Source organism: Monodelphis domestica, chromosome 4 (assembly GCF_027887165.1).
Source record: "Monodelphis domestica isolate mMonDom1 chromosome 4, mMonDom1.pri, whole genome shotgun sequence".
In the NCBI taxonomy this organism is placed as follows: Eukaryota; Metazoa; Chordata; class Mammalia; order Didelphimorphia; family Didelphidae; genus Monodelphis; species Monodelphis domestica.
Window position 1 is genome coordinate 427,566,342 of NC_077230.1, and position 16,530 is coordinate 427,582,871.

Sequence of the window (16,530 nt, forward strand, 5' to 3'; positions counted from 1 at the left end):
GCTAATAGGGAAGGATTAAAAAAAGTATACATTATGTTTTTTCAACTACCCTGTTACCTTCCCACTGATAATAAGTTTGTGGATCTCTCAATCATCCCCAACATCTCTTTATGCAATCCAACATGGCATTAATAGTCTGTATCCAAATTCTCTTTTTTTTTTTTAGTTTTTAGTTTTTAAACATTACTTTATTTGGTCATTTTCATACATTATTCATTGGAATCAGAGATCATTTTCTTTTCCTCACCTCCCCTTCCACCAACCCTCCCCAAGTCAACGTGTGATTCCACTGGGTATCACATGTGCCCTTGCTCCGAACCCTATTCCTTGCTGTTGGTATTTGCATTAGGGTGCTCATTTAGCATTTCTCCTCAATCATATCCCCTCAACAACTGTAGTCAAGTAGTTGCCTTTCCTCCGTGTTTTTACTCCCACACTTTGTCACACATTATTTCTTTTTTTCTTTCCAGTTTCAAAATTATGCCTTCTGCTTGTCTGTAGAATTAGTAGAACATTAATGGTCATGATTTACAAAACTCTTTACAGATATTATTTCATTTGATCCAAGTCACTCATAGAAACATTGAACAGAATGAGTTCAAGAAAAGAAACTTCAGAAGATTTATCTAAACTGATACAGAATGAAGTGAGTAGAACCAAGAGATAATATATACAATACCAACATTGTTCTGAAGGCAAACAACTTGGAAACCCATGGGACCTCTCATCACTGCCCTGACCAACCAGGACTGCAGAAGACCCATGATGAAATAAGTTACTCACTTTCTACAAAAAGCTATAGACTTCCTATGAAATCAGGTGCCTCTCTTCAGAAATGGGATGGACTGAGGGTGTAAGTTGCAACACATATTTTTTGAGCTCTGCAATTAGTTTTCCTTGATTGTCCATGCGGCATCATACATGTATTTTAATCTTGAAACAATTATTAATATGTAAATATTGCAACTTATGTGCTCATGTACCGGATTCATAGGCTTATTAGTCTTGATCATTGCATTTAATAGGTACTGTATTAATTCTGACTACTCTCCAAATCTACAGTCCAAAAATAAGAAGAATTCCCGGGTAAGCTGCCATAGGGTCCTAGTTCACACCTTGTCTGACCAGATTCCATACCAGGTCACATGTTTGAATAAACCCCTCCTATTTGATCTTGTGGTAGTCAGTTGAACCAATGTTAAGTCTTGTGCCTTGTAAAATGATCATTAGCTACCTCCATTCCCCATTCCTTGATCCTCCAATAAAAGATTGAGGACATATATAGTTCACTCTCTCTTTCTCTCTACCACCATCAGAGGAGCACACAGGCTGGATCCCAAGCTCTTGAAGCCTTGTCTCTGAGTCTCTCTTCCTTTGTTCTACTTCCTCTTTCACTATATCCCCTTCACCCATTTTCTCTCAGTTTCTAACTCTCCTTCTCAGGTGTCCACCTAGGAATATATTAATTTGTGGCTACAGGCAGGCACAACTCATACCTGTCCCAAAGATTTTAGTTTTCATTACTGGTAGAAGGTAGAAGGGGGACAGAAAATAGATTTTAGTTAATTGGAAAAAAATAAATTAAGAAAAAGCTCTTTTCAACCACGGGTGTCAAATACATAGCCTGCAACATTCTCAGGTGCTGCATGAACCAGGGGAAAAGGTAATTGGAAAATAGTTAACAAAAGAAAATGACACAGAGATAATTATATGATCATTTAAAATGTGTGCTTTCATCATCCTCATGTACAGATTGAGGCCAATAAAAAATCATTCCACCTCTGAAGTATATCCTGTTGGTGTCTGACTTCCCCAAGGTCACTTCCCCACTTCACAATTCTATCTCTCCCCCCTGCTCTCCATTCAGAACATTCCTAGAGGTAGGGACAGGAAGTTGGGATACCCCTAAGGTTTGTAACAATAAAACAACATGAAATAAAAGGAAACTAAGGCCAGAGATGATCTCTCTATGGTCCTGCTGTACATTAATGTGATTATGGGAATGGAGGGTCTGTCATCTGTACATAGGAAAGTCAGACCAGTGAATTAATTGGGCAGCAGGAATTCTACAGTGGATCCAGCTACTGAATGCTAAAGCCAATAAATCAGAACCAGGCTTCACAAGAGACATTCTTCCATGTGGCATTTAATGCCACAAAGAGGAAAATATATGTCCAATGGTGAATCTCTTTGTGTGAAAGGAGACAAAGTTTATATCTTCCTTTCCATCTCCAGAATTTCCCTACCAAGGGGAATCAAGGCCAGCCCCATTGCATGACCATAGCTTATACTCCAACCAAGACTAGAAATATTCCGTGGTTCCACAGCACCAAGGGAAAGGGATTGAAGGAAAGAGTATTGGGCAGTCATTGAACCTGCGGTCCTAGAATTTGGGAGATGAAGAAGGTTGTATATCACTAGGACAGAAGAGAATAATACAATATCAATAACAAGGATGATGAAGACAACTCACATGCTTTTTATACCTACCATATAAAAAGGACCTTTACTCATAGAATGCTATTATATACAGAGAAAATGTAATTCATTTTTCCAGATAAAGAAACTGAGGCCTCAAAAGGAGGAGTCATTTACTACACAGAGAGTAGACAGAAAAGAATGGATTCTATCCAACTTTTATGATTCTGAGCTCAGGGATCTTTCTACCACAATGCACTGTGCCATGGGAGGGGGGGGGAGAGTGTCACTTTTGTCTATTTCTGTCATGCCAGGGAAAGAGAGAGCCCCACACAAAGTTTTGGGCCCAATCCAGATACTCACCATAGATTATAATATTTTTGGTTGCAGTACAGGTCAAACCCGTGAATGAGTTAGATGCAGTACAAGTATAAGTGCCAGCATCACTCAGGGATGCAATAATAGAAAATGTGGCTGATTTGCTGACTGGTTGTCCATTGTGTAACCAAGTGAATTGTGCTGCTGGGTTAGAATCAGCAACACAGCTCAAGGTAATATTTGCCCCAGGAGGGTACTCATCGGCTGAATGTACAATTGTGGCGATATCTGGGCCATCTGGAAGAAAGAGAAGGATTCCATATTGAGATTATGGCAGAAATAAGGGGGTATCTCCTGGTCTATAACCCATCACCAAGAACCACTGTGTCTCCCTGATCCTCCTTTGAGCTGGGAAATTCACAACTCATCTTCTACTTTTCCAGTGTGGATCTGAACTTGGAATATCTTAGGGCTTTCTCCAGTTCAGCACCCTGGATGGCCACCCTCCACCAGAACACATGACAAGGCCATTTTGGGCTCCCTAAAGATGAAAGGGGTTGGGTGCCTCAGAGCCTAGCTCTTTAGCTCTCTGAGGAGGGATGGAATTAGCCTGGCCTCTAGGAACACACCACCAAGCTATAAGCAGGCACCATATAGGAAGAACAAATTTACTCACAGGCAACATCCAGTGTGAATGGATCACTCCTATTGTGATAAAATGGGTTCTCGATTTCACACACATAGGGCCCTTTGTTAAAGCTTCTTGTGAGACTGCGGAGAGTGACTGTCCTCCTATCTGGCGACAGCTGTATCCTGCGACCAGCTGGGGCAACTCCGTTTATGAACCACTTGTAAGCGTGAATTTGACCTGTAGCATAGCAGGTCAATGAGAAGTCTTTGGTCTCCACTTCAGTATTGTTGGAGGTGAGAATGGTAGGTTTGGACAGTGGCGCTGTGCAGAGAATAGACAGAAAATGACTGTGTTGGTTCTTTTTCTTACCTTATAACCAAATAAGTGGTTTGGAAGTGGCCTGTTTAAGACCTTGGCAAGGCAGGAGGCCAGAGACCAAAAACCTGTGATTTCAATGGCAAGGACACCCCTTTCTCTGGTACAGATCACAACTCCTCCAGGCCTTAGGAAAAGTTCAGCTTCAGTTCCTGTGGCTGACAAAGACATTCACATGGAGCCCAAGCCCCGGGTGCTCAGTCTTTCTGGGCTGAGGCAAGTAGGACTGGGGATGACAGACCCCAGACAGAAAAATCTGGGGAGATTTAATTGCATCTATCCAGGAATTCACTGAAGCACTATCACTATTAGAACAACTTGAAGAAGAACCTGAAAAGATTCAAGTTGTAACAACATGGAAATAGGTTCTGATCAAGGACACAAGTAAGACCCAATGAAATTGCACATCAGCTGTGGGAAGGGTAGGTAGAGGGGAGGGAGGGAAATAAAGAGATTATTGTAACCAAAAAAAATTAAATTAATAAAAAAAGAAACGATAAACAAGGGGCAGCTGGGTAGCTCAGTGCATTGAGAACTAGGACTAGAGATGGGAGGTCCTGGGTTCAAATCTGGAAGAACTATACACAGTAACAGCAATATTGTACAAGGATCATCTGTGAAAACTTGGCTACTCTCAGTAATGTAATAATCTGGGACAATCCTGAAAGATTTATGACAGGGAATGTTATCCACTTCCAGAGAAAAAAACTATTGGAGTTTCCTTTCATATTAGTATATTTGTGGTTTTATTTTGGAATTTGGTTACGTATAAATGTGCTCTTACTACAATGTCCCAAATGGAGTGTTTTGTACAACAATAAAAATACAAAAGAAAAATTAAGGAAAAAAGAATTAGTAGAACATTAATGGTCATGATTTACCAAGCTCTTTACAGATATTATTCCATTTGATCCCAAGTCACTCAAAGAAACACTGAACAGAATGAGTTCAAAAACAGAAACTTCAGATTTCTCTGAATTAATGCAGAATGAAGTGAGTAGAACCAAGAGGGTGATTTATACAATAACTACAGTGTTCCGAAGTCAAAGAACTTTGAAAAACTTGGGACCTCTGATCAATGCAGTGGCTAACAAGGATTGCAGAAAACCCATGATAATGGGTTACTCACTTTCTACAAAATCCTACAGACTTCCTATGAAATCAGCTGCCTCACTTCAGAAATGGGATGCAGTCAGGGTGTATGTTGCAACAGATATTTTTTGAGCATCAGAATTTGTTTTCTTTGATTGTCCATGTGGCATCATAGGTGTATTTTAATCTTGAAACAATTATTAATATATCAATAGTGCAACCTATATTCTTATATACCAGATTCATGGGCAAGTAGTTCTTGATCATTGTATTTAATAGGTACTGGATTAATTCTGACCACTCTCGAAATCTACAGTCCAAAAGTCAGAAGAATTCCTGGGTAGGCTACCACAGGGTCCTAGTTCCCACCTTGTCAGGCCAGATTCCATACCAGGTCACATGTTTGAATGAACTCCTCCTCCTTGATGTAATGGTTGTCAGTTGAGCCAATGTTAACTCTTATGCCATGTTACATGATCATTAGCTACCTCCCATTCCCCATTCCTTGATCCTCCAATAAAAGATTGAGAAAATATGTAGTTTACTCTTTCTCTCTCTCTACTTGAATCAGAGGAGCACACATTAAGGCTTTTTAAGCCCTGTCTATGAGTCTTTCTTCTTTTATTATATTCCCTCTTTCTCTATATCCCCTTCACCCATTTTCCCTCATTTCCTAACTCTCTTTCTCAGGTGTCCACCTAGGAATAGATTAATTCATGGCTACAGACAGCCACAACTCAAACCTATCCCAAAGATTTTAATTTTCATTAGTGGTAGAAGGTAGAAGGGGGACAGAAAATAGATTTTAGTTAATTGGAAAAAAAATAAATTAAGAAAAAGCTCTTTTCAACCACAGGTGTCAAATACATAGCCTGCAACATTCCCAGGTGCTGAATGAACCAGGGTTAAAGGTAATTGGAAAATAGTTAACAAAAGAAAATAACAAACAGATAATTATATGATAATTTAAAACGTGAGCTTTAGGCATCCTCATGTACAGATTGAGGCGAATAAAAAATCGTCCCTCCTCTAAAGTATATGCTGTTGGTGTCCAATTCTTTCTCTCCCCGCTGCTCTCCATTCATAACATCCCCATAGTCTAGGAGAGGAAGTTGGGATACCCCTAAGGTTTGTAACAATAAAATTGCATGAAATAAAAGGAAACTAAGGCCAGAGATGATCTCTCTATGAACCTGCTGCCCATTAGTGTGATTATGAGACTGAAGGTTTTGTCATCGATACATAGTAATGTCAGACCAGTGAATTAATTGGGCATCAGGAATTCTACTGTGTACCCAGTTACTGGAGGCTAAAGCCAATCATCCCTTTACATGGATAAGAATCAGGTTTCATAGCAGCCATACTTTCATGTGACTTTTTATGCCACAAAGAGGAAAAATAGAGGTGCAATGGTGAATCTCTGTGTGTGAAAGGAGACAAAGTTTACATCCTCTTTCCATCTCCAGAATATCCCTGCCAAACAGGATAAGGCCAGCCCTGTTGCATGACCATAGCTTATACTCCAACCAAGAATTAAAAACATTCTGTGGGTCCATAGCACCAAGGGAAAGGGATGGAAGGAAAGATTATGGAGCAGTCATTGAACCTGCAGTCCTAGAAGTTGGGAGAAAAAGAAGGTTGTATGCTACTGGGACAGAAGAGAATAATACAATATCAATAACAAGGATGATGATGACAATTCACATGTTTTTGTGCCTAACATGTAAAAAGTACTTTCCCCACATAAAATCCTATTATATACAGAGCAAATATTATTCACTTTTCCAGATGAAGAAGCTGAGGATGTGAAAGGAGGAGACACACTTACCACACAGATAATAGACAGAGAAGGAATGATTAAATCCAAGTTTCATGATTCTGAGTAGAAGGTTCCTTCTACCACAATGCATTGTGCCATGGGACCACGGAGGCAGAATGTCACTTATGTCTATTTCTCTCCATGTCTATTTCTGCCAGGGAAAGAGAGAGCCCAACACAAAGTTGGGGGCCCAATCAAGCTACTCACCATAGATCATAAGAGTCTTGTTTGCAGTGCGCGTCAAGCCAGTAAATGAGTTAGTTGCAATACAGGTATAGTTTCCGATATGATTCAGGGATGTAATAATAGAAAATGAGGCTGAGTTGCTGACAGATTGTCCATTCTGTAACCAAGTGAATTGTGCTGGTGGGTTAGAATCAGCAACACAGCTCAAGGTAACATTTATCCCCGTTGCGAACTGATCACTTATATGGTCAATTGTGGCAATATCTGGGCCATCTGGGGGAAAAAGAAGGATTCCATATTTAGATTATGGCAGAAAAGAAGGGCATCTCCTAGTCTGTAACCCATCACCAGGGACCACTGTGATGCTCCTTTGAGCTGGGAAATTCACAGCTCTTCCTCTACTTTTACAGTTTGGATCTGAACTTGGAAGATCTTAGGGCTTTCTCCAGTTCAGCACCCTGGATGGCCACCCTCCACCAGAACACATGACAAGGCCAATCTGGGCTCCCTAAAGATGAAGGGGTTTGGGAACCTCAGAGCCTAGCTCTTTAGTTCTCAGAGAAGGGACTAAATTAGCCTGGCCTCTGGGAACACATCACAAGGCTATAAGCATGCACCATATAGGAAGAAGCAATATACTTACAGGCAACATCCAGTGTGAATGGATCACTCCTATTGCTAGAAAATGGATTCCGGATTTCACACTCATATGGCCCTTTGTTATCTCTTCTTGTGAGCCTGCTGAGAGTGAGTGTCCTCTTATCTGGCGACAGCTGTATCCTGCTACCAGCTGGGGCAACTCCGTTTATGAACCACTGGTAAGCGTGAATTTGACCTGTAGCCTGGCATGTCAATGAGAAGTCCTTGGTCTCCACTGCAGTAATGTTGGAGGTGACAATGATAGGTTTGGACAATGGCGCTGCGCAGAGAATAGACAGAAAATGACTGTGTTGGTTCTTTTTCTTACCTTATAACCAAATAAGTGGTTTGGAAGTGGCCTGTCTAAGACCTTGGCAGGCTGGAGGCCAGACACCAAGAACCTGTGATTTCAATAGCAAAGCTCCCCCCTTTCTCTGGTGCAGATCTCATCTCCTCCAGGCCTTAGGAAAAGTTCAACTTCAGTTCCTGTGACTGACAAAGACATTCACATGGAGTCCAAGCCCCGGGTGCTCAGTCTTTCTGGGCTGAGGCAAGCAGGACTGGGGATGACAGACCCCTTCATCCAGCACCTGGGCTTGGATTTGAGGCCTTTATAGCTTGGCAGAACCACCAAGAGTTTATGATTCCTTGGCCTGGGCTTTCGGAAGCCAGTGTTCCTTACCTTGACAGCTTGATAAGGATATTGGGAGAGGTTGGTGTGGATAGACTAGGGACAGGCCACAGGGAGACTGTGCTCAGAAAGGGAAACATTACTTTAATTCTGAAGAGAAAAGAAAAGGAAAGGCAGAGAGTGGAAATAGATCAGTTAGTATCAGGGAACAAAAGGAAGAGCCTCAGGCTGGGAGTCAGTTCAGACCTGGTTCAAGTCTGGAGATTTCAAACACACAATAACATCTCTGGTGCCTAGGACATGATTTGTCCACAGGAAGTAGTTCCTACCCTTTACAGAAGATTCTGGAATTCCCTGCTTTGGCCTCTCCCTTTTCCTTAGGTGTTTCTTACCCTATAAGATAAGAATGAGAATGTTGAAGGTGATCTTCAAGCTCAGATATGGTTTTATGCTGGGAATCTAAACTAATGGGGAATAATTTTCCCAGAGTCTTCATGGCCCAAGGAGAGCCCTTTCCTTATCTCTAGTTGGAAGTAAGGCCTTGCCACTGAGAGAGATATGTAAGCCAGAGCAATCTCTGGGGCACATGCATGAGGATCGTCAGGCCTCTGTCCTGGGTCATCCATGGCCAGCTGTCTTAAAAATAATTTCCAAATTGATAGTCATAAGTTAGAAATATTTCAGCTTCCTTGACCTTTCTCCTTGTTATTTTGGTAGAGCTTGCACTCCATCCCTGGGTCTCCATTGGGAAGTTTAATGTGAGGAAGAGTGAGCCTCCCATTTGTATCCAGTAAAGCCAAGTGACACTGGCCAGGACAGTGACAAATCTGAGGTCAGCTAGCTACCTTTTGTAGTGGGGGGAGAATATGAAGGAACAGTGAGCATTCTCCTGGGCATGAAGGCCATGGTAGGACTTTTTGGAAGGTGTTTTGGCAGCATCAATGGATACAGTGCCTGACATGACATAGTGACTAGTGGTAGCCTAAGAGGGAGAAAGACCTATGTTCAAATTCTGTCTCAAAATGTTACTGGCTGTGTGTCTTACTAGCAAGTCCCTATCTGTGTCTCAGTCTCCTGATCTGTTAAATGGGTAAAATAATCACTCAGTCCAAGTGTTATTGGACCAAATGAGAACATATATAGAAGTTCTGTATAAATCCTGAAAATAGCCCAAACAACGGTTCAGAGGAAGGAAAGTACAGAGTGTGAGTCTGAGTACCAAATGTAGACTCATGCTGTCTGAGCACACAATGCATGGCCAGAAGTATCTGAAAGGCCTGATGCCCTTTTGTGAATGGCTAAGGTTTAATGACAGACCAAGAACACTCAAGGATAGTCTGTAGGCAATAGAGAGTCATGAGCAGAGAAGAGACTAGAGCACACACATATTTAATTGAAGGACCAATTGAGGGCACTAGAGATGCTTAGCCCAAAGAAGAAAAGACTTGAGTGGGAGAAGAGACGTGTCTCCATGGACTGGTGGAGTTATAATGGGTTCTGTGACCCTGCCACGGGATGTTCAGTGGCTTACATTGATCAGGTGGGGACTATTTTCCTTTCTCCATACAGCAACATTCAGGTACCCTTTTATCTCTTGTCTATCACAGAACAACCCTTTTTTTAAACCTTACCTTCTGCATTAGAATCAATACTATGTATTGTTTCCAGAGCAAAAGGGCCAGGCAATGGGGGTTAAGTAACTAGCTCAAGGTCACAAAGCCAAAGAGGATCCAGTTTTAAAGGACGTGACTCCCTGATCATTTCTCTTCCAAAAATGATTTGGGATGCCTTGGGGAACTAACTGAGCAGGATTCCTGGCCTGACTCTGCAACAGTGCTGAGACCCATAAACACGTTCACATCCAACACAATCCCTTCATGGGTGAGGATGGACTCCAACATTTGCCCCTCTATGATCTGATGCAAATCAGGCTGGCTCAATCATCCCTGGCCTCAGATATTCCTCTCTTGCTATTGGTCTCCTTCAGTCCACTAGGTGGAACTACCAGGTGTGACAAGGAAATCACTTTTAAAAGACTGATATATATTAATTTAAGGTCGCCAAGGAATTCAGCTATGTAATTCCTTAATGAAAACTCAAGTCAGTCTTCAACCTTTTATGGAGTTTTAATTACAAACAGGAGGAAGAAAGGAATTAGAGATAGAGAGATAGAGGGAGAGTGAAAGGGGAGAGAAGGGAATAGGGCTTGAATACCCCTTCTGTTTAGGCTGGGCCAAAAGGCCCAAGCCCTTAGATAGCTGGGGCAATGAAAGGAGATCAGTCCCTATTACTCACGTGACCAAATATGGAGAAACAGTCTCAGGGGCCCCCACCTTCAGCTTCCTTCAGCGCAAGCTTCTCAGAGCACACAGCAACCACTCAGACAAACTCCTCAATCACCCCCAGTCTTCAGACCCTCCTATCCTTCAGGAAAACCCTCCAAGTTCCCTCCCCTCAGTCCTCACATCTCCCAATCACCTGTCCATCAATTTCCCTGTGCCAATGGAGGCTCTAGCTTAACCCAAGACCACCCAGAGGTCTCTGGCCTTTGCACATGTCTGTTGAAGGTCATATTTTCAAATAATTAAATCTTTGATCCTTTGCTACAGCCCTTTCTAAATCCTGTTAACCTGAGGAGGATAGAGATTGGAATAATTAAATTTTGATCTAGGCTGCAGCCCTTACTCAATCCTGTTAGGACTGAATAGGGTGGATGGAGATTGATTCCAAGTATCTCCATTGTATCAATTCTAAAATCAATCATGACTCAAAGAAATTCCTGTTCTATGCTTTAAGCATAGGTCAAAGTCCTTTCCATTGTTCAGCAAAAGGTTTCTGTCCTAAAGTAATCTTAAGAAGGGAAGAGGAGGAAACTCCCATGCCAATGGGGTTCACATTCCAATAGCCAAGACCCACTATCAATAGGGAATTTTTCAAGTATGAAATTTCCCAATGGTGAAATTTCCAACATTTATAAGTCTAAGAAATTTTGAGGTTTACACAGGACAGGAAGAACTCTGGCTCATAAAAAGTTTCAGAGTAGCAGTTGACACCTAATGTGATCTAGGGCATCTTAACCTCTCTAGGGCTGTCTCTGGATACAACTGACTTCAGTTCCCTGGAAAGATCAGGAAATGTCCAATTAAACAGAAAATCCTGAAAATCCAAAGAGAATTTAATAAAATCAAAAGAAAAAATGCAGAATTAAATAAATCTAGGATCTGTTTTTTTAAAATAAAAATACAACTAAATAGATGACCCATTGGTTAATTTCATTAAAGAAAGAGGAAAACATAATTACCAAAAGCAAAAATGAAAAGGATGAATGAGTTAGCAATGAAGTTGAAATTAAGGAAATTCTGAGCAATTATTTTGAGCAATTATGTACCAGCCATAACTCAGAAACAAAGAGTCATTGAAGGGTTACATCTAAAAAGCAAATCGGGAAAGGCTTTACAAAGTTATAATTGTGGATTGTCTTATGGCTCAATTAATATGGAAAGGCATAGAATATGTGGTTTCAGGTTTAGGATGGTATCCTCATGAAATCTGGGTACCCATTGCTAAAGATATACTACAGAAATATTTAGTCTTTACTATTAGCATACCCCATTACTATTACCACCTACACTCCACAAGGTTAATTTTCTTTTTTGTCCCAACATCCTGTTGTTTTTCCTAGTGTTCTAAGAGATCTTCCAGTATCAGGACCTAATGTTTATGTTGATGCGAATGCTAGTTATAAGGCAGGAGTATACAAGGAAGGTAGCTACCTGTCATTTTTACCACTCCTTTTTCTTCTACCCAACAAAATGAATTAACAGCTGTTTTGCTAGAATTTTGGTTATTTCAGGAGCCTTTCAACCTCATAATGGACATTAAATATGTTTTTAAGTCTTTGCAAGGTGTAGAACAAGCTGTCATCAGATCTACTCAAAGCAATGTACAAATGTTATTCTGTAAATTACAAACTGTCATATGACAAAGGACACATCCAGTGTATGCCATGCATGTACGCAGCCATACCAATTTACCTGGACCTATTTTTAAAGGAAATGATATCATAGATCAAGCTTTGATTGCTCAATGTTATCTAACTGATATGCAATTAGCTGAGGAATCCATCATAGATTTCACCAAAATAGTACTGCTTTAGGCCAAATGTTGCAACTCACTAAAGATCAAGCCAGGAGTATTGTTAAAAAGTGTCCTAATTGTGTTCCAAACCATCCCCCAATGTATATTGGTGTGAATCCCAGAGGCTTAAGTAGTACAGATATACGGCAAATGGATGTGACTCACAAACCGTCCTTTGGACGACTTAAATATATCCATGTCACTGTGGATACTTATTCAGGGTTTTTATGGGCTTACTTTTCAGATGCCTGGTCCCCCCAGAACATTTAAAACAGATATTGGACCTGCTTATACTTCCAAACAACTTTTTCTTTTTTGTAAAACTTGGGATATTCAACACCTCACAGGTATCCCATACATTCCACAAGGACAAGCTATTGTGGAGCATAGTAATCAAATACTAAAAATGTTTCTTTTAAAACAAAAAGGGGGAGACAGCACCCCACATCAACGATCGGCAATAACTGTATATACTATAAAAAATTTGATCTTTACTTCCAATAATATATCCAGAGCTGAAAATTTTTTCTCTGCATTTTCTTATGAAGGAAATTGAGGTACCACTACTCCTGTATTCCCTGCTACAGAAGAAAAATTTGTCATATGGAAAGATGATGATCAATCCTGGCAAGGACCTCACCCAGTGGTCCTGCAAGGCCAAGGCTTTGTTTGTGGCTCCACAGGTAAAGACAGTGTATGGCTCCCTTCCTGCTGAGTTCAAGAGACTGACTGACCATAAAGAGAAGGACGAGAAGAGGACTCCGGAAGCCTCACAAGGAGACTCGACTACGTCTCAATAAGATACTGACTCTTCTACTTCTATTCCAGAATTTAAGTACAGCTCCTGGAATAAAGAGATGGGTTTTTTGGGAACAACCACCTTGGGTAGAGTATGTCGGCATGGGACACACTTTACCGTAAGTCATCTTATATACAAAAACTAATTCTGATATTCCTGGCATTTACCATTTTGAGAGACAAGCTAAGGACAATAATCAGGCCAATAATTGTTTGTGTCTTTCAATTGGACTGGACTAGTTGAGGCACCCCCAGTGTGCCTCACACGAGACCATCCTGAATGCCTGCCCCTCAGATCTCTGCAGGCGCATTATTATGGTCATTCTGACCTGTCAGACTCTTTCTGGATAGGATCTTATCGTGTAGACAAAGGGGTAAAATATAAAGGGTACAGCCAACTGCAATATTTAGTTTGGCTAGGGGAATCTTGTGATGGTACTTGGGGACAAGAAATACCTATTTGTCCTTCTGTGATGGAATATGAACAAAGAGACACTGTTAATATGTTTCCTCCCTTGCTATTGTGTAGATCTAAAAGGGCACCATGTATTCATTGGAAAAATATAACTTGGGTATCTTGGCATAACGACACAAGGTGTATTGGAAAGAAACTGGATTCTTATAAATTTCATCATAGTTTTATAGGAGGATACAGCTTGCCTTTGTGGGTGATGCCCCCAGTGCTAATTGGTTACGTTCTGCTAATTTCATACAGATTTTGATTGATTATGGAAAGACAGCCCTGGCATTGGATAAAGTAAATATGTATCACTATGTTAATGTTTCTAATAATGGAAAAGTCCAAAAACCAGTAAATACAAGTGTTACATTAGACATTCAGACTTGCCTAACAGGGGGATATGCTTTTATACCTACAGTAAATAATCATCCTGAAGCTGAACATTACTGAAATAACAAGCAAAAGAGTTAGATATTTGAATATTGGAATGTAACCTGTAGCAACTGTAGGGTCAGTTACTGTGTAGGATCACAGGTGGATGGGCCTGTCTTAATCATTAAGTGACCACGCATGGCCCTTTTTGCCACTGAACATAAAGATTCATGGTATGGTAGCCCAGGGGACCAAATTCTTTATGTATTACAACAAAAAATAAGACCACAACATAAACGATGTATTACTTGTATTGCATTAGGCATAGTAGCATTAGTTTCTTCATTGGCTTCTACTATAATATATTCTGTATCTTTAGCACAATCAGTATCTAACTTACATTCTCTGGAGAATGACGCCAATCATTTGAAAGCATTGGCTACAAATGTAACCTCAGCATTAGAAAGAGAAAAAGAAATTGATACAAGTTTTTACAAAAGTATTATGATGTTACAGAAAAATATGACTGATCTAACAAATGAAGTAGAATATGTCATTGAAAACCCACATGAAATGTGATTATAGATATACTGCATTTTGCTTACTATATAAGAGTAAATAATGACACAAAAACATTGGAAAAAAATGAAATTACAATTACAGGAATTATGGGACCATGAAAACATCACCAAATATATTAACAATCTCAGTATATTAATTCAGAATATTGATTCATCCTTTCAGGAGGATCTCTAACCACAGCATATCGCAGATTCTTTGTATAATTGGATTGAAACATAAAAAGGATTGTTTTCCTCCTTATTTCATGATATGACTCTTCTTGTAGTTGGTGCACTTGTGATTTTGTTTATCTGCTTATGCTTGCCTTGTTTGCTAAAAGCTTTAATTACTAGTTTTGCTGAATTGCAAAAAAACTATTAATGGGATCCTGTACCAAAAGGAATTTGATGTCTTAAAAATAAATGGGGAATTGCAGTGAACCTTCCAGGAACCCATGAGAAAAAATTCCTCTTCCCAGGTGTTTGACACAAACTATTCTTGCTGAGTACACCAAAACATAGAAATCTCAGTTCAAGGCTGCATAAACAATTCCAAGATCTCCTGAGAACGTGTTAAATCCCCTGTTCACATTCTGGGGAGGATTGGGGAGAATAGATTGTTTCTCTTGAGGAGAACTTTAAATCTTGCGTGCTGCATAAAATAAACGTTCATTATCCCTGCTTTGATAATGTTGCAGTCTTTCTTTCTTGAAACTTTTTAGCAGTCCCCTATTGCAACTCCTTAGAAGTCCCAGGCAGTTTTCTAATACGCAGTTCCCTCAATTGATCTTCAGAGACTCCAGACCCCTCACCAATCTGGCTGAACATTCCCCACTTCACTGTTGCCACTTGTAAATTGTGTCATCTAGAACCAAATACAATAATCCAAGTGCCATCTGATTGTACAAAAAGACAGCTATCTCCTTATTCTTCGAAGTGGACATGCTTCTCTTAAGACTGCATTAGTGGTTGGGGTAGTTGTGTAGCTCACTGGATTGAGAGCCAGGCCTAGAGATCAGAAGTTCTGGGATCAAATCTGACCTCAAATAATTCAAAGATATATGACCTTGGGCCACTCATTTAACCTCCATTGCACAGCATGGATTCTAATGCTAATAGGGAAGGATTAAAAAAAGTATACATTATGTTTTTTCAACTACCCTGTTATCTTCCCACTGATAATAAGTTTGTGGACCTCTCAATCATACCCAACATCTCTTTATGCAATCCAACATGGTATTAATAGTCTGTATCCAATTTCCCTTTTTTTTTAAGTTTTTAGTTTTTAAACATTACTTTATTTGGTCATTTTCATACATTATTCATTGGAATCAGAGATCATTTTCTTTTCCTCACCTCCCCTTCCACCAACCCTCCCCAAGTCAACGTGTGATTCCACTGGGTATCACATGTGCCCTTGTTCCGAACCCTATTCCTTGCTGTTGGTATTTGCATTAGGGTGCTCATTTAGCATTTCTCCTCAATCATATCCCCTCAACAACTGTAGTCAAGTAGTTGCCTTTCCTCTGTGTTTTTACTCCCACACTTTCTCTTCTGCTTAAGGATACCGTTTTTTTTTTCTCATAGATCCCTGCAGATTGTTCAGGGACATTGCATTACCATTAATGGAGAAATCCATTACATTCAATTGTGCCACAGGGTCTCAGTCTCTGTGTACAATGTTCTCCTGGTTCTGCTCCTATCACTCTGCATCACTTCCTGGAGGTCGTTCCAGTCTCCATGGAATTCCTGCACTTTATTATTCCTTTTAGCACAATAGTATTCCATCAACAACATATACCACAATTTGTTTAGCCATTCCCCAATTGAAGGGCATCCCCTCATTTTCCAATTTTTTTTTTGCCAGCACAAAGAGCACAGCTATGAATATTCTTGTACATGTCTTTTTCCTCATTTGGGGTACAAACCCAGCAGTGCTATAGCGGGATCAAAGGGCAGACAATCTTTTAGTGCTCTTTGGACATAGTTCCAAATTACCTTCCAGAATGCTTGGATCAGTTCACAGCCCCATCAGCAATGAATTAATGTCCCAAATTTTGCGACATCCCCTCCAGCATTCATTACTTTCCTTTG

At 40.3% G+C, this 16,530-nt stretch overlaps 1 protein-coding gene across 1 annotated transcript in view; it reads right to left on the reverse strand.

Moving 5' to 3' along the window:
* Positions 1 to 16,530, reverse strand: part of LOC103102305 (carcinoembryonic antigen-related cell adhesion molecule 5-like) — a 51,428-nt gene that overhangs the window by 23,118 nt on the left and 11,780 nt on the right. The window contains exons 2-5 of the mRNA XM_056825362.1: positions 7,483 to 7,758; positions 6,861 to 7,112; positions 3,413 to 3,688; positions 2,782 to 3,033 (exon numbers count right to left, since the gene is read on the reverse strand). Coding sequence (XP_056681340.1) covers positions 2,782 to 3,033; positions 3,413 to 3,688; positions 6,861 to 7,112; positions 7,483 to 7,758 — 1,056 coding nt within the window. The remainder of the gene's footprint in view (positions 1 to 2,781; positions 3,034 to 3,412; positions 3,689 to 6,860; positions 7,113 to 7,482; positions 7,759 to 16,530) is intronic.